The sequence below is a fragment of the Podarcis pityusensis genome (genome assembly GCF_964106645.2).
Source record: "Podarcis pityusensis genome assembly, chromosome: 1".
NCBI lineage: Eukaryota > Metazoa > Chordata > Lepidosauria > Squamata > Lacertidae > Podarcis > Podarcis pityusensis.
In genome coordinates this window covers 4,616,065-4,639,141 of record NC_138028.1, presented here as the reverse complement: position 1 = coordinate 4,639,141, position 23,077 = coordinate 4,616,065, and the positions used below count along the sequence as shown (strand labels likewise).

General features: G+C 47.8%; 1 protein-coding gene and 1 long non-coding RNA gene across 2 annotated transcripts in view; one reads left to right on the top strand and one right to left on the bottom strand.

The window, feature by feature from the left end:
* LOC308470678 overlaps positions 1-23,077 on the top strand; it is a 283,172-nt gene that overhangs the window by 74,169 nt on the left and 185,926 nt on the right. The gene's annotated exons all lie outside the window — the stretch shown is intronic.
* NID2 (nidogen 2) overlaps positions 1-23,077 on the bottom strand; it is a 75,317-nt gene that overhangs the window by 37,430 nt on the left and 14,810 nt on the right. Inside the window, exons 4-7 of the mRNA XM_081007259.1 lie at positions 12,499-13,208; positions 5,242-5,391; positions 3,595-3,840; positions 1,424-1,624 (exon numbers count right to left, since the gene is read on the bottom strand). Of these exons, the coding sequence (XP_080863385.1) occupies positions 1,424-1,624; positions 3,595-3,840; positions 5,242-5,391; positions 12,499-13,208 (1,307 nt within the window). The remainder of the gene's footprint in view (positions 1-1,423; positions 1,625-3,594; positions 3,841-5,241; positions 5,392-12,498; positions 13,209-23,077) is intronic.

Here is a 23,077-nt window from a genome sequence, read left to right as displayed (position 1 = left end):
TGGGATTCGAACCCACAACCTTGAGATGAAGTGTCTCATGCTCTACCAACTGAGCTATCTCAGTGGTACAGTTATGGCACTCACTCAGAAGTATGTCAGACAGCATGACAGAAAAAGAAAAAGCAGGCATTGATATGTTTTGCTCTAAAAAAAAAAATTAACAATTTAATGGTGGTTCATTCATATATTCCTTCCTTCCTTCCTTCCTTCCTTCCTTCCTTCCTTCCTTCCTTCTTTCCCCCCAGGACTTTCCTTTATGGTGTTTTGGGTGTTTATTGTTACAGATACTAAGATGCTGCCGCCCACCTTAAGTGAAAAGGCTAACATGACAGATTGCTTCCTTTTGAGCCCAGGAGGTGAATTGTTTTATTTACCGTATTTTTCGCTCCATAAGACGCACCTATTTTTTTAGAGGGGGAATGCAAGAAAAAGGATATTCTTTAAAGGGAGCGCTGAGCAGAGCCTGTACGCATCCCAGGCTCTGCTCAGCGCTCCCTTTCACAAGCCGTGTGGAGTCAGTGACGGGCTGCCCTTCTCCCTCCTCAGGGAAAAGCCCCCAAGAGCTCCGCATGGCTCTTTAAAGGGAGCACGGCTTTTGGGGGATTTCCTGGGAGGTGGGGGAAGGGACTGAGGGGCTAAGCCAGAAGCTAGAACAGGGAGATGGAGCGCTGTTCTGGCTTCTGGGATAGCTGCGCAGCCTGCATTCGTTCCATAAGATGCACACACATTTCCCCTTACTTTTTAGGAGGGAAAAGGTGCATCTTATAGAGCGAAAAATACGGTATTTAAATTTACATACAGCCCTTCACCTGTAGATCTCAGGATGGTTCACAGCATGAAAACACAAGATCAAAACGTAAAATGCACAATAAAAACACAAACAAGAACACCACAGATCAATAACACCCTTCCCACAAACACATTTAGAAGAATATGGGGTGCTAGCTCCAGCTAGGAACATAGGATACGATACGATAATCTTTATTGTCATTGTCCCATACAGAACAACGAAATTGAAAAATCTACATCAGAGATTCAGAAACCAACAAGGCTGCTGCCCCAGCTATCCCAGCCTGGTTAGCCCCCTAAAAACTCTGATACACCATAATTAAATACAATACACGCTTGCTCCATCTAACTCAGCCCTGCCTACGCTGACTGGCTTCAGGGCCAAGCGGGGATTTGAATTATTATTATTATTATTATTATTATTATTATTACTGACTGACAGTCTTGCTGGTTATGAGACTCTTCACAGAACACACTTTTTGCTGCAAACTATGTCTTTTTCCTGCTGAAGAACTTTGGAATGCTCGGCGTACGAAATTTATAGATTCCTATTCGCGGGGGGAAAGACGATTTTGCAAAGTGCAAAACACAACGCAGCTTCTTACGGACAAACTCAGCCCGGGCTCGTCCATACCTGAATCTGAGTAGTGGTAGATCTCCTTGAAAGGTGCAATGTGGACGGTGAAATCCTCAGGGATGTAGGGCACCTGACCTTGAATTTTAGTCCGAACGCTGAGGTAATTATCTGCATCCAGCCCGTCGGCGGTTTGCTTGACCGAAACCTTTTCCTCTCCAGGGTAGAAAATGGCTTCAAAATGGTGAGTGAATTTAGCACCTATTGTGGGGAGAGGGAAAGACCCGGAATATTTGATTTGTATTTATTTTAAAATTCTCTTCCTTACCCACCTTTTGCCATAAGGTTCCTGGGGCAACATAACCAGCAACATACGATACGATAATCTTTATTGTCATTGTCCCATACAGAACAACGAAATTGAAAAATCTACACCAGACATTTAGAAACCCACAAGCCTGCTATCCCAGCCTGGTTAGCCCCCTAAAAACTCTGATATCCCATAATTGAATACAATATACTCCCATAGAGACTACCTTACACTGCGTTTAAAACCAAAATCGCATTTGGATAGAAACTGTTTCTCAGTCTTTATAACCCTGCACCTTCTTCCAGAAGGCAGAAGCTGAAAGAGATCATTTCCGGGGTGCGCACTATCTTGCGCTATCTCTGCAGCTTTCTTATGGCACCTGGAAACATAGATTTGATCCAAGGTGGAAAGAGTGCACCCAATTATTCTCTCCGCAGTCTTTATTTACAACCCTGGACAGCATTGTTTTCCCCCTGACCGTGCAGCTCCCAAACCACACACATGGTCCATAAGTTAATACACTCTCCACAGTACAATGTAACCATGCAAGTCAAAACAGTTTATACAATTATTAAAAGAATGTTCAACAAAAGCAATGCAGTCCAGGTAAATTGAAACGCAGAGCAACCTTAACTGCCAGGATAAACAGGTGTGTCTTTTGCACAGGATAGAGGCAGACAATGAAGGTACCGGGTGCAAGACTGTGGGGAAGGAGCCCCACAATTTTAGGGGCCGCCACAAAATCCCAGGCTGCCATTTCCCACCCCTCTGTCGAACTTAACACCTGAAAAGTTCTGCAGAGAAGGAGCTCGCTCGGGCTGCCGGCGCTCAAGAGACAGCTTTTTCTTTCCCTTTGATACATTGCATTCTATTATCTTTCTGCAAAAGTGTTTGGGTTTTATTGCTTCATATGTTGCTAATAATAATAATAATAATAATAATAATAATAATAATAATATTTATTTATACCCCGCCCTCCCCAGCCAGAGCCGGGCTCAGGGCAGCTAACACCAATAAAATAACAGTAAAAACATAATAGGGGGGCAAACCAATTTAAAGTACAGGTTAAAATGAAATTTAAAATGCAGCCTCATTTTAAAGGTAAAGGTAAAGGAACCCCTGACCATTAGGTCCAGTCGCGGACGACTCTGGGGTCGCAGCGCTCATCTCGCTTTATTGGCCGAGGGAGCTGGCGTACAGCTTCTGGGTCATGTGGCCAGCATGACTAAGCTGCTTCTGGCGAACCAGAGCAGCACACGGAAACGACGTTTACCTTCCAGCCGGAGCGGTACCTATTTATCTACTTGCACTTTGACGTGCTTTTGAACTGCTAGGTTGGCAGGAGCTGGGACCGAGCAACGGGAGCTCACCCCGTCGCAGGGATTCAAACCGCTGGCCTTCTGATCGGCAAGTCCTAGGCTCTGTGGTTTAACCCACAGCGCCACCCATGTCCCTCTCATTTTAAAAGCAGCCCATAAATCAAAACCGTAAGGGGAGGGAAACATAAGGGTCAGACCGAGTCCAAACCAAAGGCCAGGTAGAACAGCTCTGTCTTGCGGGCCCTGCGGAAAGATGTCAAGTCCCGCAGGGCCCTAGTCTCTTGTGACAGAGCGTTCCACCAAGTCGGGGCCAGTGCTGAAAAGGCCCTGGCATAGTTGAGACCAATCTAACCACCTTGCGACTTGGGGCCTCCAAAATGTTGTCATTTGTGGACCTTAAGGTCCTCCGCGGGGCATACCAGGAGAGGCGGTCCCGTAGGTACGTGGATTCTATGCTTTAAAAAAAAGATGGGAGGCAGGGTTCGTGAGGGTTGTGGCCTGGGGAGAGACCGGAGGGATGGGTTGAGAGGTCTGGCATCCCCCAGGCTTGAAGTTCCCCCACCCCTGGCCTTCACCCTCGCCTGTTCTCCCCGGGGACTCACCAGCGATCCTGAAGCCATTTTTGTAGCCCGGTTTCTCCAGAGCAAAAAGCCAGCCGAAAAATCCCCCGATGGGAGCCAAAGGCATCAGAGACCTGGCGGCCGGCTGAGGGATGTGGCTGATGGCCGTGTAGGCTCGCCCGTCGTTGCCGACAATGTAGGCATGCATATCCACTTCTCCAAAGCGCAGCGGTGTCCGGCCCACCAGCAGGTCTCCGCTCACCTTGCCGTTGAGACGGTGAGCAGCGCCTGAGAAAGCCAGAGGAGACTTAGCCAAAGCAGAATCATCACCAGCACCATCATCATTTTATTGTTTGTACCCCACCCATCTGACTGGGTTGTCCAAGCCACACTGGGCGGCTCCCAACAGAATATTAAGAACATGATAAAATATTACACATTAAGAAGCTTCCCTGCGCAGGGCTGCCTTCAGATGTCTTTGAAACGTCAGATACAGTCATACCTCATGTTACGTTTGCTTCAGGTTGAGTGTTTTCAGGTTGTGTCCCGCGGCGACCCAGAAGTAACTGAACGGGTTACTTCCGGGTTTCGCCGCTCGCGCATGCGCAGACATGCAAAATGACATCATGCGCAGAAGCGGCGAATCTCAACTCGCGCACACACAGACGCGGGTTGCGTTCTGTTCAGGTTGCGAATGGGCCTCCGGAACAGATCCCATTCGCAACCAGAGGTACCACTGTAGTTGTTTATTTCCTTGACATCTGACTGGAGGGCACCACCACCAAGAAGGCCCTCTGCCTGGTTCCCTGTAACTTCGCTTCGTGAGGGTAGGGTCTTAGCCTGCGTACCAGATGGAGCTGGTAGACAGCTGCCCTGGACACAGAAGTGACCTGTACCTCCGTGGACAGCTGTGAGCCCAAAATGACTCCCAGGCTGAACACCTGCACACATATCTGTCAAGTGATATTCAAGAGCACAAGAAGAGTTTGCAGAATCAGGCCAGGGGCCCATTTATTTCAGCATCCTGAGCTCACAGTGGCCAACCAGATGCCTCAGTGGGGAACCTGCAAGCAGGATTCAAACACAAGATCCACTCTTCCCTCCTGTAGTTTCCAGCAATTGGAAATCACCATTATGGCCAGTAACCACAGACACCACATGCTGATTCTATGAAGAATTCGACACTTTCCCCTAGAATTATATATTTGTATATAGCTTCGGCTTGAAATACAGTTTGATTTATGGATTATATTTCTACGCCTCTTTTCATGCAGATGAATCCCAAAGCAGCTTACAAACAATGTATAACATGATAGAACACCACAAACACAACGTAACTCATATGGAATTATTAACAAACCACCACTGAAACATCTAGAAAAACATTAACAAGGCGACTGTAAAATAAGCTAAACATCACAAATAAAGCAAAAATCATATTACACGATTAACAAATCGATTGCAGTGTGTGTATAATATGCAAAACAATATTAACATGAACAAAATAGCAGCCCCAAAATAAACTATGCATTGTTGATACACGCACTTTCCACATCCCCATGACTTGCAATCTTTTGCTCTATTCAGCTCCTGAAAATATACCACCGATACATCATTTTCATCACAATTTTTAACATAATTTTTAAATTAAAAAAAAAAACTCGTCTTATACACAGAAAAGTATGGTACCTTCTGGCAAGCAGTGTCTTCCGTTCCCGTAGAACTTAGACTGGCAGTGGCAGCAGAAGCCTGTGCTGTAATCTGTGCAGAAGGAATGCAGGGAGCACTGGCGGTGGTGGTCCTCGCAGGTCTCCACGTTGGCAGTGCTGTAGGTGAACCCTAAATGAAAAAAATGCAAGTTGTTTTATATCTCAGAGGGAGCGGGCTGCCACAGCTGTGTCAACTTGCCCTCCCGCACAGAGCTCAGAGCTCGTCCTGTAATCCACCCCCTTTGGGCTCAGAATCTCACCTGGCTCTGGGAGAATCAGAAACCAGGAAGACCAACATTTTAATAAGGAACGGGGGGAATTTATAACTTATCTTAAAGACCATTGTAAACAGTTAAAATCGTGAGTAGGATTGGAATATCCCTTGTAGCTTAATGGTGAATTTTGGATACAACAGAGAGTATCCGCTGAGAGAGATCATCAGGGGGTTTGGGCTGGGTGTCCATCAATATGCGGATGATACCCAGCTCTACCTCTCTTTCAAATCAGAACCAGTGAAAGCGGTGAAGGTCCTGTGTGAGTGCCTGGAGGTGGTTGGAGGATGGATGGCGGCTAACGGATTGAGGTTGAATCCTGACAAGACAGAAGTTCTGTTCTTGGGGGACAGGGGGCGAGCCGGTGTTAAGGACCTAAACTGGCTGCCAGTACATTTCCGAGCACAATTCAAAGTGTTGGTGTTGACCTTGAAAGCCCTAAATGGCCTCAGTCCAGTGTACCTGAAGGAGCATCTCCACCCCCATTGTTCTGCCCGGACACTGAGGTCCAGCTCCGAGGGCCTTCTGGTGGTTCCCTCATTGCGAGAAGCAAAGCTACAGGGAACCAGGCAGAGGGCCTTCTCGGTGGTGGCACCTGCCCTGTGGAATGCCCTCCCAGCAGATGTCAAAGAGATAAACAACTACCTGACATTTAGAAGACATCTGAAGGCAGCCCTGCTCAGGGAAGTTTTTAATGTGTGATATTTTGATGTATTTTTTATCTTTGTTGGAAGCCGCCCAGAGTGGCTAGGGAAAACCAGCCAGATGGGCGGGGTACAAATAATAAATTATTATTACTATTACTATTATTATAAAATAATTGGATTATTATAAAAGATGCAGGAGGGAATGATTAACAGCAGAACCCACAAAGGGGAGGAGGGAGCTACTAGAGATTCATTGGAATCTTGCTTTTATGCTGTATGTTGGGTATGTGACTGTATAATTTCTATCTGAAAAACCGAATAAATAAATAAAAATGGGGTGGAAGGGAGAATCTCACCCGGCCTCCACAGGACATTTGACGATGCTAAATATTGGTTCACCTAGCCCAGCACTAGGGTACAATTTGCTCCCGGCCCAAGGTTCTTGTGTTAATTGTCAAAGTCCTAAACAACTCAGAATAATATAGCTGCAGAGATGGAGGGGCCCCCAAAGGTCGTTCCAACGAAAGAGTTTTGACAGTGGAAAGGTCTCTCTCGGAAGGTGGTGGACTCTCCTTCCTTGGAGGTTTTGAAGCACAGGTTAGATGGCCATCTCTCAGTTGGGATTCCTGCATTTCATGGGGTTGGACTAGATGACCCTTGGTGTCCCTCTCAAGTCTACAATTCTACAATTCTATGTCTGCATTAAGCTACATTCCCGACTGACCACTGCGTTCTCCAGAAGCTCTGCAGTGGGAGCAGGTACCTTGAACCAATTCCAAATATTTTTGTATTTGAGGCACTTTCTTCCACTGAATATAAGGAAGCTTTGCTAGGAGACCCACAGCTGGTTATTTGTCAATTCCAGGGGGTTGAGAGGCAATTCAAAACAAACATTTATGGAAAAATGGGATAGATATATGCTCAAAAATATAGTAAAGGTTCGCTATGTATGCTAGCATTCGATTGATGTTGGAGAGAAATTGAGTTGAGAAACAAGATGTATTATCTAACACATATTGATATAGGAACGTATTAGATAAAATGTAAAGAAATATACAATAATAAGACTACATTCATTTGTAAAAAAAAAGAATATACAATGAGATTGACAGGAAGTCCGTAGAGTTTTCTGAAATGGTAGAGTATTTTGAAATGGCTTTGTTTTTTCTTTGTTTTTCTTTCTTTAGGTACATAAATTTGGCATATAAACTTTGTATACATGTTGGAAATTATATTAGAATATGCCCTGTAATGTAATATGATAATGTATACATATGTGACATAAGAACGTTAAAAAAAGAAAAAGCCCACAGCTCCTGAAGCCAGCCAGAGCCAACTGCTCCGGGCTGCTGAGACTGCCGCCACTGCGTTTCCCGGGGACATTAGATGAAATCCGGGGACATGGAATTTGTCCGGGGAATTATTCGCAAATCCGGGGACTCTCCCTGGGAAATGGGGACATCTGGTAACCCTAATGTACAGTTTCCCATTCCTTGTGAGCCTGCCCTGAAGGCAGAGAATTGGGAATGAGGAGGAGGTATCAGGGAAGCGATACGATGGCCACCTTCCAATATCTGGAGGGCTGTCTCGTGGAAGATGGAGCAAGCTTGTTTTCTGTTGCTCCAAAGGGTACAACCTGAACCAACGGGTTCAAATGACAAAGAAGGAGATTCCAATTAAACATTAGGAGGAACTTTCTGATGCCAGGAGCTGTTCAGCAATGGAATGAGCTCCCTCGGAAGGTGGTGGACTCTCCTTCCTTGGACGGTTTTAAGCAGAGGTTGGGCAGCCATCTGTCACGGATGCTTTAGCTGAGACTCCTGCATTGCAGAGGGTTGGTCTGGATGACCCTCAGGTCCCTTCCAAGTCGACAGTTCTACGATTACGGCCAATGATAAGACGGCTTCTTAAGCTCCCATTTTCACACGGGCCTATGTGCCGTCACCTGAGGACAATGCCGTCCGTTTTTTGTTTTTTTAATGATCTTAGAAGCGGCGGTTCTCATTCACCAGCCTCTGCTAGTCAGTTGGCATTCAACTTCGTTGACGCAACTCAGAGCTTCCAGGGTAGAAAAACCTCCGCCAAGCCCCTGGCTTCCCGCGCTCCCCTCTGAGGATCAGAGAAGGGGCATCTCTGAACACCCAGACATTGCTGCACTGCAATTTCCACCATCCCCAAGACCGCTTAGCCAAGGGTCCCTGTGATGGCCTGGGATTCGGACTCGGAGGCTGAACCTGAGGGATCCCAGCCTGCACAGGATTCCCTGCCTCCAGAACCAGCTGAGCCGGGGCTGGGGCCTGAGCCTGAAGGGTCCTCACCTGTGCTGGATCCTCAGGTGCAGGTACCAGCTGAGTCTGCTCTGGCTCCTGAGGTGATGGAGGACCCATTGCCTGCAGGTCCTCCACTCTCAGCCCCGTCAGGGGAAGCTGAGGTTGCCTCTGGGTCCGGTCACCCTCCACCCTCTCCTGGGCTGTAGAGGCTCAGGGCAGAGAGGCGGAGGGAACTATGTTCCTGCAGGAGGAGTGCTCACCTCCAGGCCAGGAGAGGCGAATCACCTGAGGATCAGGGCCGCCCTATGCCTCGAGGCAGATAAAAGCCAGCCAGCCCCGGTCCAAGTTGCGGGAGCAACATTGTTAGTAGCCTGTTCCTGCCTGCACCCTGTCCTGCTCTTCTGCCAGAGTTCCTGACCTCACCCGACTCCCCACCTTGGACGCAGCTTCAGCTTGACGGACAGCCTCCATACCGCACCCTCGACCTCGGACTGGACTCGGACCTCGCCTCTCAGTTAGCCCCTGGGACCAGCACAGTCCCTGACCCCCTGTCTTCCTCTTCCCCACATCTCTGCGCACCACCCCAATCACACCATCAGGTCTGGCCAGATACGCAGCTGCCTCAGCTGACGTCTCTCAGCTGTGGGATATCCCGTTTCGTGTGGACGGAGAAGGGCTGTGACCGCCGGGTTCCCTGCGGCCACTAATGGCTTCTTAATTCTTCGCACGGCAGCTCTTGAGAGACAACAATCTAAATATCCGCAAGCTGGTCTGGAATGAGATCCCTGAAGGGCCAGCTGTCATGGCAGGCCAACAGCCGTCTCTAATGCACACCCTGCCCCAAAAACCACGAAGGGCGGCATTTGGCGATTCTCTCTGCCTCTCTGTCTATCGCTGTCTCTCTCAAACGCACACACTCTTCTGCAAACTTGTCCCCTGTCTCAGGACTAGAGGAGTTCATGCCTCGTGAGAATGTCAGAAGAGGCTGCTGGGTCCGGCCAATGGCCCATCTAAGTCCAGCATCCTAGTCTCCCAGTGGTCAATCAGATAATAATAATAATAATAATAATAATAATAATAATAATAATAATACCCCGCCCATCTGGCTGGGTTTCCCCAGCCACTCTGGGCAGCTTCCAACAGAATATTAAAATACAATAACCTATTAAACATCCCTAACCAGAGCTGCCTTCAGATGTCTTCTAAAAGTCAGGTAGTTATTCATTTCTTTGACATCTGATAGGATGGCATCCACAGGGCGGGTGCCACTACTGAGAAGGCCCTCTGTCTGGTTCCCTGTAACCTCACTTCTCGCAATGAGGGAACCGCCAGAAGGCCCTTGGAGCTGGACCTCAGTGTCTGGGCAGAACGATGGGGGTGGAGACGCTCCTTCAGGTCTACTGGGCCTTTGAGGCCGTTTAGGGCTTTCAAGGTCAGCACCAACACTTTGAATTGTGCTCGAAAACGTACTGGGAGCCAATGTAGGTCTTTCAAGACCGGTGTTATGTGGTCTCGGCAGCCACTCTCAGTCACCAGTCTGGCTGCCGCATTCTGGAATAGTTGTAGTTTCCGGGTCACCTTCAAAGGTAGCCCCACGTAGAGCGCATTGCAGTCCAAGCGGGAGATAACCAGAGCATGCACCACTCTGGCAAGACAATCTGTGGGCAGGTAGGGTCTCATCCTGTGTACCAGATGGAACTGATAGAGAGCTGCCCTGGATACAGAATTAACCTGCGCCTCCATGGACAGCTGTGAGTCCAAAATGACTCCCAGGCTGCGCACCTGGTCCTTCAGGGGCACAGTTACCCCATTCAGGACCAGGGAGTCCTCCACACCTGCCCGCCTCCAGATGTCTGTGGGAAACTCTCAAACCCCTCTTCCCCTTCTGTGGTTTTCAGCAACTGATATTTCAGAAGCACTCCAGCTGTGGAGACAGAACACAGCCATCCTGGCCAGTAGCCATCAATAGCCCTCTCCACCATGAATGTGTCCAATCCACTTTTAAAGCCATCTAGGTTGGTCGCCATAACTGGCTCCACAGTTATGAGTTCCACAGTTCCACTATGTGTGGCGGGGAAAATTCCTCCTTTTTACCCATCCTAAAGAGAGCTGGACCATAAAGAAGGCTGATCGCCGAAGAATTGATGCTTTTGAATTATGGTGCTGGAGGAGACTCTGGAGAGTCCCATGGACTGCAAGAAGATCAAACCTCTCCATTCTTAAGGAAATCAGCCCTGAGTGCTCACTGGAAGGACAGATCCTGAAGCTGAGGCTCCAATACTTTGGCCACCTCATGAGAAGAGAATACTCCCTGGAAAAGAACCTGATGTTGGGAAAGATGGAGGGCGCAAGGAGAAGGGGACGACAGAGGACGAGATGGCTGGACAGTGTTCTCGAAGCTACCAGCATGAGTTTGACCAAACTGCGGGAGGCAGTGGAAGACAGGAGTGCCTGGCATGCTCTGGTCCAGGGGGTCATGAAGAGTCGGACACAACTAAATGACTAAGCAACAACAACAACAAATCTCCCAACCTTCAGCTTGCCTGGATGCCCATGAATTCTAGTGTTAGCGCCTTCTGTCAAGAGTTTGGGTGTAATCCTCAACACCTCCCTTTCCATGGAGGCGCAGGTTGCAGCCACAGCAAAGGTGGCATTTTTCCATCTCTGACGTATTAAGCAGTTGGTCCTTCCCTTTCTCGCCCTGATTTGGCCACAGTGATCCACGCAACGGTCACCTCCAGGCTTGATTATTGTAACACTCCACGTGGAGCTGCCCTTGAAGCTGACCCAGAAACTCCAGCAGGTGCAGAATGCCATGGCGAGACTCCTTACGGGGTCCCCACCGCGGGATCACATTCACCCAGTGCTTTACCAACTGCACTGGCTCCTGGTGGAGTACGGGATCAGGTTTAAGGTGCTGGTTTTGACCTTTAAAGCCCTATGCGGCCTAGGACCCACATACCTACAGGACCACCTCTCCTGGTATGTCCCACAGAGGACCTTAAGGTCCACAAATGAGAACACTTTGGAGGTCCCAAGTTGCAAGGTGGTTAGATTGGTCTCAACTAGGGCTAGGGCCTTTTCAGCACTGGCCCCGACTTGGTGGAACGCTCTGTCACAAGAGACCAGGGCCCTGCGGGACTTGACATGTTTCTGCTGGGCCTGCAAGACAGAGCTGTTCTGCCTGGCCTTTGGTTTGGACTCAGTCTGACCCTTATGTTTCCCTCCCCTTATGGTCTTGATTTATCAGCTATTTTAAAATGAGGCTGCATTTTAAATTGCATTTTAACCTGTATTTTAAATTGGGTTTTTTCACCTATTATGTTTTTATTGTAATTTTACTGGTGTTAGCCGCCCTGAGCCCAGCTCTGGCCAGGAAGGGCGGTGTATAAATAAAAATTATTATTATTATTATTATTATTATTATTATTATTATTATTACAGTGGTACCTCAGGTTAAGTACTTAATTCGTTCTGGAGGTCCGTTCTTAACCTGAAACTGTTCTTACCTTGAAACACCACTTTAGCTAATGGGGCCTCCTGTTGCTGCCACGCCACCGGAGCCCGATTTCTGTTCTCATCCTGAAGCAAAGTTCTTAACCGAGGTACTATTTCTGGGTTAGCGGAGTCTGTAACCTGAAGCGTATGTAACCTGAAGCATATGTAACCCGAGGTAGCACTGTATTATTATTATTAGGAGAGAGGGAGAGAAACTTTCCTCTGCCCGTTTTCTCTACTCCATGTGCATCATTATTTGACTTCATATATTTATTTAATCCATTTATATTCCTCCCTTCGTCAAAAGATCTCTGGGCGGTTCACACGACAAAAAATGCAAGACGGAAGCAGAAATAAATAGCGGAAACAAAACCAACAGAGCAATAATTCCCCCCTCCCGCAAACACATTTAAAAGGCTGCAGAAGAATAATCAGCCAAAGGCTTATTAACGAAACTGCACTTATTGCATTTGAAATTAATTCTGCTGCCTTAGAAGCTCCAGTTTCAGAGACTGATGTCTGGCGTAGGGAGATGTTCTCAGGAGCTTACCGTCTGGGTCAAAGGGGAGGTCCTCATCCACACCAACAACCCGTCTCCTGTGGCTGAAAGGAGGGGTGTCTGGGAAGCTTTCGAGAATAACTTCGCCCTCCGGGTAGTCTGGGAAGATGTCCGGGTCCATAGGGTCACTTGTGCCTTCTCCCTGCGGGGATAGGCTGTCCCCGTCTCCACGGCGCCTCAGCAGAACAGCCGTGACGGCCTCGATCGGGCTTTCGTACACCGGCGGCAGGGACGGGGTCCTCGCGTTTTCTTCTAATACAGAAGGTGGCGTCAGTTGCTCCGACAGGTACAGGAGGGCCGAATCCAGTTCAGGGTACGGAGGGAGGCTGCTGGGTGCTGAGTAGAGCGAGGTGGGCTCCAGTTCTGAGTCCAGGCTGGCGCCCGAGTGCCTTGGCTCGCTGTAGTCGACCTGCGCATCGGCGTTCGACACAGCGCTGGGTCCCGGTCCGAGCGGCTGCCCAGTGGGCACCACGGGCAGGTACTCAAAATCGTCTTCACTGTCGTCGTAGAAGGGATCCGCGTAGTCGAGGTTGGGGTCAGGGTATTCCGGCTCCAGGAAGTTGTGGCCGGTGGAGCTGGTCTCGGGGAGTTCCGGGGGAGCAGCGGGGAGCCCGCCGAGCGAGGCAGGGACCACATTGCCCAGCTGGGTGGCGCTGCCAATGTGGAAAGCCCAGACGCCAGGGATGCCCATGTTGCTCAGCCTAAAGGAAGGAGGAAGAACAGGGCTTGATTAACCGTTAGGGCATCAAGGGAGAACGGAGGGTGGGCACCACAGAAATTTCCCATTGCCGGATTTTTAACCTCAACAAAGCGCTCAGCTGAACGTTTGTTTTCTCAGTCGAAGGATATTTAAAATCCCCACAGAGGAAATCAGAAGAAGTACCAACATTAAAAGACTGGCAAAATAAAATTTTTGAAACGATTGAATTAGCAAAAATGACGTCAACAGAAATGCAATCTAATCAAAATCTCAAACAGGAATGGAAATGTATAGAAGAATACATGACCAAAAGATGCTCCAACAAGAATTTATTGATATGTATAGACTGATTTCACAAAGTTAAGTTAAGCTAAGCTAAACTAAGCAAATATATAAGATTGAATGTTTAATTATTAAGATACAAAATTACCATCTCAGTAATAAATTACAAAATAATAACAAGGAAGTCATGCACAGGTGGAGGGAAGACTCAGGGTAAGAAATAAGAAATGGATAAATGTTGGTACATAATGAAATGTGAAAATGTGAATTTACGAATATAATGTATATGTATCAATATGTAAAGATTTCATATATGTATTGCAACATTAATAATAAATAAATTAAGTGCAAATAAATAAATAAATAAAATTTAGCAGAGCAACTATGCAACAAGGCAGGCTGGGAGCCTTATCTGAAGTACAGAAGCAGGTGTGTTACATAAGATTAGTTTTGAGAATCTGATCGTAGAATCAAAGAATTGTAGAGTCGAAGGGGGGCCCCCAGTGGTCCTCTATCCCAACCCCCTGCAACGCAGGCATCTCAGGCACCCCAAAGACTTTGCAATTAGAACAAGTAGGAGGAAAAAACCTCAAATACAAATAAAGTGGAAGTATACAAAATGAAACGTTATTTTCCATCTTAATGTAGGTTTTTCTTCATTTTGATAAACAAAAAAATTTTTTATGGTTTATTATTGTGTATATTTTGAATGAGGACACGGGTGGCACTGTGGTCTAATCCACTGAGCCTCTTGGGCTTGCTGATCAGAAGGTCGGCGGTTCGAATCCCCGCAACAGAGTGAGCTCCCATTGCTCTATCCCAGCTCCTGCCAACCTAGCAGTTCGAAAGCACACCAGTGCAAGTAGATAAATAGGTACCACTGCGGCGGGAAGGTAAACGGCGTTTCCGTGCACTCTGGTTTCTGTCACGGTGTCCCGTTGCACCAGAAGCGGGTTTGTCCTATTGGCCTCATGACAAGGAAAGCTGTCTGTGGACAAATGCCACATCCCTCGACCTGAAAGCGAGATGAGCGCCGCAACCCCATAGTCGCCTTTGACTGGACTTAACCGTCCAGGGGTCCATTACCTTTACCTATATTTTGAATCCCCTTCATGGATCCCTGCCTTGTCGTGGTGAAGGGTCTTGCCGTGCAGGGCCACCCAAGACAGACAGGCCATAGCTGAGAGTTTAGACTAAATGTGATCCACCTGGAGAAGGAACTGGCAAACCACTCCAGTATTTTGCCAAGAAAACTCCATGGACGTAAAAAAGGAGAAGCTTTGAGAAGAAAGTGAGAGTCTCCAAGGCATGCTCTGGTCCATGGGGTCACGGAATGTCGAACACGACTAAGACGACTAAACAACAACAACAATATTTTGAATAACATATATATATGGAGACACCAAAATCTTTCCAGCGCTTAGGGTCTCTAAAGATCTTTCTCCAGCCCTGAGGAAGAAGGGTGAAAGCCCAATGGCTACTGATTGACAACCTCCTTTTAAAACAAAGTAAAATAAAATAAAATAAAAACTTCAACATGAAGGGTGCGAATTCATGCAACAAGACCATCGTGGCTCCCACTGGGGCTGAGCAGCTGCCCCTGGGAAACCTGCAAGCAGGACCTGAGAGGCAACAGCCCTTTCCTGCTGCTACTCCTCTTCAGAAACTGGTATTCATATAGATTCATGGAACTGTAGAGTTGAAAGGGACCCCCAGAGGTCATCTAGTCCAACCCTCTGCAATGCAGGAATCTCAGCTGAAAAATCCATGACAGTGGGCCATCCAGGAGCATACAGACTTTGACTTGGCATTAGTTCAACATTCACGCTGTGCCTGAAGATTTGGGGCGGGGACCAAAACTGAGAGGCAGCCTTACCAGCAGGGCTTACGGTCTAGTAAAACATGATTCGGAGGAAAGGGGGATTTTATGACAACCGACGAATCCCTTTGGGGCTTGGGGCCGAGGAATCTTGGCGCGTGTAATTGCCTTGGCGTGATCCCCGCGGACGAGCGAAAACAATGCGGTCCGGCTCCATCCCACACTAGCAAAGTCTGGATATCCGTGTCGGATGGGTCGCTTGGATCATGTTACTAATTGCAAACAGCAGAAACAGCTCTGCTGGAGAGGAGCTGGGAAGCAGCGATGGGATCTGGGTTGGCCACACGATCAAAGGACCGAGGCAATGGAGATCCAGATCACGGGGGAATTTGCTCTTCCCCCGTGCTCAGCTTGGCAGACCTGAAATTCTCTTGCTCCTTCAATACCCCAAGTAGCATCAAAAATATGCATGTAGTTCCTAAACAGCAATGGCACATGGCAGAATGCAATGCCCACTTTTCTAGGATCAGTAATGGAATAGGATGCCCATCTGTTGTGGATGCTCTAGTTGAGATTCCTGCATTGCATGGAATGGGACTAGATTACTGTCCCATCACCTCCTGGCAAATAGAAAGGGAAGAAATGGAGGCAGTGAGAGATTTTACTTTCTTGGGCTCCATGATCACTGTAGATGGTGACAGCAGCCACAAAATTAAAAGACGCCTGCTTTTTGGGAGAAAAGCGATGACAAACCGAGACAGCATCTTAAAAAGCAGAGACATCACCTTGCCAACAAAGGTCCGTATAGTAAAAGCTATGGTTTTCCCAGTAGTGATGTATGGAAGTGAGAGCTGGACCATAAAGAAGGTTGATCGCCGAAGAATTGATGCTTTTGAATTATGGTGCTGGAGGAGACTCTTGAGAGTCCCGTGGACTGCAAGAAGATCAAACCTATCCATTCTGAAGGAAATCAGCCCTGAGTGCTCACTGGAAAGACAGATCCTGAAGCTGAGGCTCCAAGACTGGCCACCTCATGAGAAGAGAAGACTCCCTGGAAAAGACCCTGATGTTGGGAAAGATGGAGGGCACAAGGAGAAGAGAACGACAGAGGACGAGATGGTTGGATAGTGTTCTCGAAGCTACCAGCATGAGTTTGACCAAACTGCGGGAGGCAGTGGAAGACAGGAGTGCCTGGCGTGCTCTGGCCCAGGGGGTCACGAAGAGTCGGACACAACTAAACGACTAAACAACAACAAACTGTGGCGATCACACAGGGTCCCCAGACGTCTGACGGTCTATTGATCCCTGTGCCACCACTGTGCTCGCTTCCCCGCTGCCACCAACCTGTTACTCTCGGGTACACATGGAGTCCAGACAGTTATTAAAATTGAACCTAATAAACAAGTTTATTTTATAAGCGTTAACAAGTTTAAGGTTCTCAGATAATATTCTTGTCAGTTTCTTAACTTTAGGTTCTTTACCAGCCTATACCTTCCTAATACCTTCTGACTGATTATATCAACTGTTTGACTGACTCCTCTTAACAGATTCTCTCACTCTCTCACATCAGACTAGCCCAACTCACAGACTTATCCTCTCTCTCTCTTCTCTAACTCCAGACTGACTTCTTAACAACTCTAACTCTAACTCCTCCCCTTGGGTTCCTATTGGTTAATCGTTTTACAGGGTCTTTTTGGTGGTGGCTCCCCATTTGAGGAATCCCCTTTCCTGGGGAGGTGCATCTATCTCCTTTGTTATTAACTCCCAAGAGGGATTCTGAAAGGTTCCTGTTTGCTCGGGGTTTGATGGCTGAAAGATGCTGTTGTTGCTGGCAGCCTTGACCTTGTGAGCTTCTAAATTGTTTTCAGATGCTCTCAATTGTTCTTGCTTCTAAATTGTTTTCACTCGTTTTATTTTTATTTTAATTGCATGGTTTCGCTGCGTTCTTGTTGGCCGCCCTGGGCTCCCTTGGGAGGAAGGACGGGACAGAAATGCGATAATAAACAAGGCAACGTTCAGCTGCTGGAGGCTGTAAATATCTCTGAACGCCAGTTTTTGGGAATCACAGAGAGAGAACAGGCCAGGGGCCTGATCCAGTACAAGTATTCACATAGAGAGCTTCTCTCATGGACTTATTTCAGGAATGTTTGGACTGCTTGGCTTTTACATACTGAGTTGCACACGTCATTATTATTTGGGCATTGTATATATTGTCTAAGATTACTTTTTTGTGTGTATAATTTTTATTAAGTTTCCTTTTTTACAATTTAAAATATTCATTAAACAACCTTAAAACTTCCCTTATTCTCTTTCCATGGTTCAATTTGCATATCATAAATCCCTCCATATTTTACATAAACTAAACCATTCAGTATTCCATCATTACATCCATCAAAACTAGTTGAATTTATCTTAATGCTGCCAACATTTTCAAGTGTACACAGTTCCCCCCCCCCAATATATTCAATCAACATTTTCCAATCTTCTTTAAAAGTATGTTCTCCTATTCTACATGTTAGGTCCACAAGCTATGCATATTCCATCAGTTTAAGTTGCCATTTTTCTTTGGTTGAAACTTCACTCATTTTCCATTTTTCGGCTACCAAAACATGGGCCGCAGTAGTGGCATACATAAATAGCCTTTTTTGACACCTAGGAATTTCCATCTGAATTATCCCCAACAAAAAGGACTCTAGTTTGGTGGGGGAGGTTGGAAAAAAGTACTTTTAAACCTTTTTTTCAATTCATTATGGATTATTCCCCAATACTCTCTTACCCTTTTACAGGTCCACCACATATATTATTATTTTAGATGCCGTGTAATAAATACAAGGTGTTGAAATGCTGTACAAGTTGGACCTTGGTTAGCGAGACCTAGAATCAAAGAATCAGAAGTGGAAGGGAACCTCCAGGGTCATCTAGTCTGACCCCTGGCAATGCAGGAATCTCGACTAAAACATCCATGACAGGTGGCTGTCCAACCTCCCCATCCAGCCTGGCCAATGAGCAGGGACGATAGGAGTTGTAGTTTCAACGTGTTGTTGGTCTCCCAGCTTCCATGACCCTCAGGCAGCCTGGCCAATATTCAGGGATGATGCTCATTCCAGTGACATCTGCAGGGCACCACATTGGCTACTCTCGAGTAGCAGCTGTGTGCCCCAGAGGTGTTCAGGGAAAGATAGATATCATGTTTGGGATATCAGGATTATTATTATTATTATTATTATTATTATTATTATTATTATTAGGACGTGGGTGGCGCTGTGGGTTAAACCACAGAGCCTAGGACTTGCTGATCAAAAGGTCGGTGGTTCGAATCCCCGCAATGGAGTGAGCTCCTGTTGCTCGGTCCCTGCTCCTGCCAACCTAGCAGTTCGAAAGCACATCAAAGTGCAAGTAGATAAATAGGTACCGCTCCGGCGGGAAGGTAAACGGCATTTCTGTGTGCTGCTCTGGTTTCTCCAGAAGCGGCTTAGTCATGCTGGCCACATGACCCAGAAGCTGTATGCCGGCTCCCTTGGCCAGTAAAGCGAGATGAGCGCCACAACCCCAGAGTCGTCCGCGACTGGACCTAATGGTCAGGGGTCCCTTTACCACATCATCATCATCATCATTATTATTATTATTATTATTATTATTATTATCATCATCATCATCATCATCATCATCATCATTTTATTCCCCAGCCACTGGGGAACAAAATATTAAAAATACATTAAAACATCAGTCATTAAAAACTTCCCTAAGCAGGGCTGCCTTCAGATGTCCTCTAAATGTCAGATAGTTGTTTATTTCTTTAACATCTGATGGGAGGGTGTTCCACAAGGCGGTCACCACTACCGAAAAGGCCCTCTGTAACTGTTCCCTGTAATTTCGCTTCTCGGAGCTGGACCTCAGTGTCCAGGCAGAACAATGGGGGTGGAGACGCTCCTTCAGGTATACTGGACAGAAGCTGTTTAGGGCTTTAAAGGTCAGCACCAACGCTTTGAATTGTGCTCAGAAACTTACTGGGAGCCAATGTAGGTCTTTCAAGACCGGTGTTATATGGTCTCGGCGGCCGCTCCCAGTCACCAGTCTAGCTGACACATTCTGGATTAGTGGCAGTTTCCGGGTCACCTTCAAATGTAGCCCCACATAGAGCGTATTGCAGTAGTCCAAGCAGGAGATAACCAGAGCATGTACCACTCTGGAGAGACAGTTTGTGGGCAGGGAGGGTCTCATTCTGTGTACCAGATGGAGCTGGTAGACAGCCGCCCTGGATACACAATTGACCTGCAACTCCATGGACAGCTGTGAGTCCAAAATGACTCCCAGGCTGTGCACCTGGTCCTTCAGGAGCCCAGATAGAGCACTACATCAGGAAAGAATCCAGGGAAGATCTTGCACAGGCTGTGGGCGAGGAAGAACTGGTGAAAGGAAGAGAATTGAGAACTGATGGGTTTCCTATCTGGGTGGCGAATATGCAGCCAAGTAGATAAGATGCCAACAAAGGTCCGTATAGTAAAAGCTATGGTTTTCCCAGTAGTGATGTATGGAAGTGAGAGCTGGACCATAAAGAAGGCTGATCACCGAAGAATTGATGCTTTTGAATTCTGGTGCTGGAGGAGACTCTGGAGAGTCCCATGGACTGCAAGAAGATCAAACCTCTCCATTCTGAAGGAATTCAGGCCTGAGTGCTCACTGGAAGGACAGATCCTGAAGCTGAGGCTCCAATACTTTGGCCACCTCATGAGAAGAGAAGACTCCCTGGAAAAGACCCTGATGCTGGGAATGATGGAGGGCACAAGGAGAAGGGGACGACAGAGGACGAGATGGTGGGACAGTGTTCTCGAAGCTACCAGCATGAGTTTGACCAAACTGCGGGAGGCAGTGGAAGACAGGAGTGCCTGGCATGCTCTGGTCCATGGGGTCAAAAAGAGTCGGACACGACTAAATGACTAAACAACAGCAACAGATAAGATGCCAGTCTAGGAATGAGAGGAGGGCAGGGAGGCAGAGATTGCACGCATTCTCCGCAACTTTCTTCTATGACAGTTGTGCAAAACGCTGGGCGGATTCCGAGCCGCAAAAATAGCTGGCAGGCTGCAGGTCCCCTAAGCATCTAGAAGCAAACAAGATCTCCCTTCACAGCCCCTGAATGCTCCTCCGGCCGCGGATATTCGCACATTCCTCTCCCCTTCCCTCATGTCAGCCAACTCCAAGCCAGAGAACAGCTGGCATTTGATAACAGTGGGAAATGGAGACAGCAGCTGCGGTTTTACAGGCCCGGCTCCTCGAGTCGGTCACGTTTCAAGGAAATTTCTAAATACCCGCCTCCCCCTCCCAGTCCCAAAACTCCTTCTAATGCCAGCTGAGGCTGCTGCGAAGCATCGCTGCTGCAAATGTCCAGATCAGGGGTTTGGTAAGGGAAACGTACCCTGAGACTTTTTACGATGACCGGCTGTGCAATTAGGAAGCAGATTTGAGCTGGCAAGAAAAAGCCACAAATGGTCAATTGTTTAATTTACTAACAGCCTTGAAGATACAGCATTGACCTAGCTGGGGCACTGGTTTGACCCAGCAGAGTCCTTATGTTCTTATGTCAGGGTTCTTCAGCAGATACGTCATTACAGAATCATAGAATTGTAGAATTGGAAGGTACCCCGAGAATCATCTAGTGCAGGGGTTGGCAAACTGTTTCAGCAGGGGGCTATTCCACTGTCCCTCAGACCTTGTGGGGGGCCGGACTATATTTTGGGGGGGAAATAAATGAATTCCCACAAAGAACCCAGAGATGCATTTTAAATAAAAGAATGTTTCCGAGCACAATTCAAAGTGTTGGTATTGAACTTTAAAGCCCTAAACGGCCTCGGCCCAGTACAGTGGTACCTTGGGTTACATACGCTTCAGGTTACAGACTCTGCTAACCCAGAAATAGTACCTCGGGTTAAGAACTTTGCTTCAGGATGAGAACAGAAATCGTGCTCCGGGGGCGCGGCGGCAGCGGGAGGCCCCATTAGCTAAAGTGGTGCTTCAGGTTAAGAACAGTTTCAGGTTAAGAACGGACCTCCGGAACGAATTAAGTACTTAACCCGAGGTACCACTGTATACCTGCAGAAGCATCTCCACCTCCATCATTCAGCCCAGACACTGAGGTCCAGCGCTGAGGGCCTTCTGGTGGTTCCCTCCCTGCAAGAAGCAAAGCTACAGGGAACCAGGCAGAGGGCCTTTTCGGTGGTAGCGCCCGCCCTGTGGAACACCCTCCCATCAGATGTCAAAGAGGTAAACAACCACCTGACATTTAGAAGACATCTGAAGGCAGCCCTGTTTGGGGAAGTTTTTAATGTGTGACATTTTTATGTATTTTTAATCTTTGTTGGAACTGCCTAGAGTGGCTGGGGAGACCCAGCCAGATGGGCGGGATACAAATAAATGATTATGATTATGATTATGATGATTATTCAGGGAAGCCACCACCCCCAACTCTCCCCTCCCTTCTCCAAAGCACCAGATGAGCCCGGTGGCTGCTTACCTGTGTCTTGTGAGAGGCAGGGGCTGGCGGCGGCGGGACGATGAGCGCCACGCAAAAGGGCTCGGGAGAGGGGCTGGCAGCAACAAAGCCCGAACTGAGCCTGCTTACAATGGCGGCCGCTTGAGCGCTAACGCTGCTACTGCTGGCGACAACAAAGCCCAGCCCCCTTCCTCTTGGCTCTAGGCAGGACGAGGAGAAGCGAGGAGGAGGAGGGGAGGAGGGAGGAGACGCCGCTGAACACGCGTGCTGGCACAGCCCGAACGATCAGATCCACGCTGATCCACGTGGCGATTCCTGGACTGTCCATGGGCCAGATCCAGAAGGCAACTGGGCCAGATCTGGCACCCCAGGCCTTAGTTTGCCTACCCATGCAATAGTGCAACTCACTGCAATACAGGAATATGCAGCTGTTCTATATGTTGATCGAACCTGCAACTTTGGTGTTATGGAACCTGGCATATTCCCAGTCCACGTCCCCTGCTCTTTCATTCCACAATCGGACATGGGGGGGGGGGGAGTAGCCTCAGGGCTGGGCTGATTGCTAAAGAGGAGACCCTCTGGCCTCCTTGCTTTTATATTTTTCCGATCTTGAAGGCGCATGGTATCCTCCAGATTGGGCATCCAACGTAGACACAGTTTGTAAAAAAAAAGGTAAAGGTAAAGGATCCCAGATGGTTAAGTCCAGTCAAAGGGAACTATGGGGTTGCCCCGCTCATCTCGCTTTCAGGCTAAGGAGCCGGTGTTTGTCCACAGACAGCTTTCCGGGTCCCATGGCTAGCAGGACTAAACTGCTTCTGGCACAACAGAACATTGTGACGGAAACCAGAGCGCACAGAAACACTGCTTACCTTCCCCGCCGCAGTGATACCTATTTATCTACTTGCACTGGCGTGCTTTCGAACTGCTAGGTTGGCAGGAGCAGGGACAGAGCAACGGGAGCTCACGCCATCACGAGGATTCGAACCGCCGACCTTCTGATCGGCAAGCCCAAGAGGCTCAGTGGCTTATACCACAGCACCACTTGAGTTCACAGTTTGTACCCAGCTTGTACCACATGGCAAGAACACACGCCGGTCAAGGGCAGGACGCCAGCAGTCAAAAGAGTGACCTTAGCAAGTTTGCAACAACATCACCATCCGAAAAGGATGTTTTCCCACAGGTTTTCCACACAGTGCTGGCCTCTCTTTGAACCCAAATTTGGAAAGAGGTGCAGAACAGCACATATCACCCAGCAGACATGGCATTATCTAAGGAAACA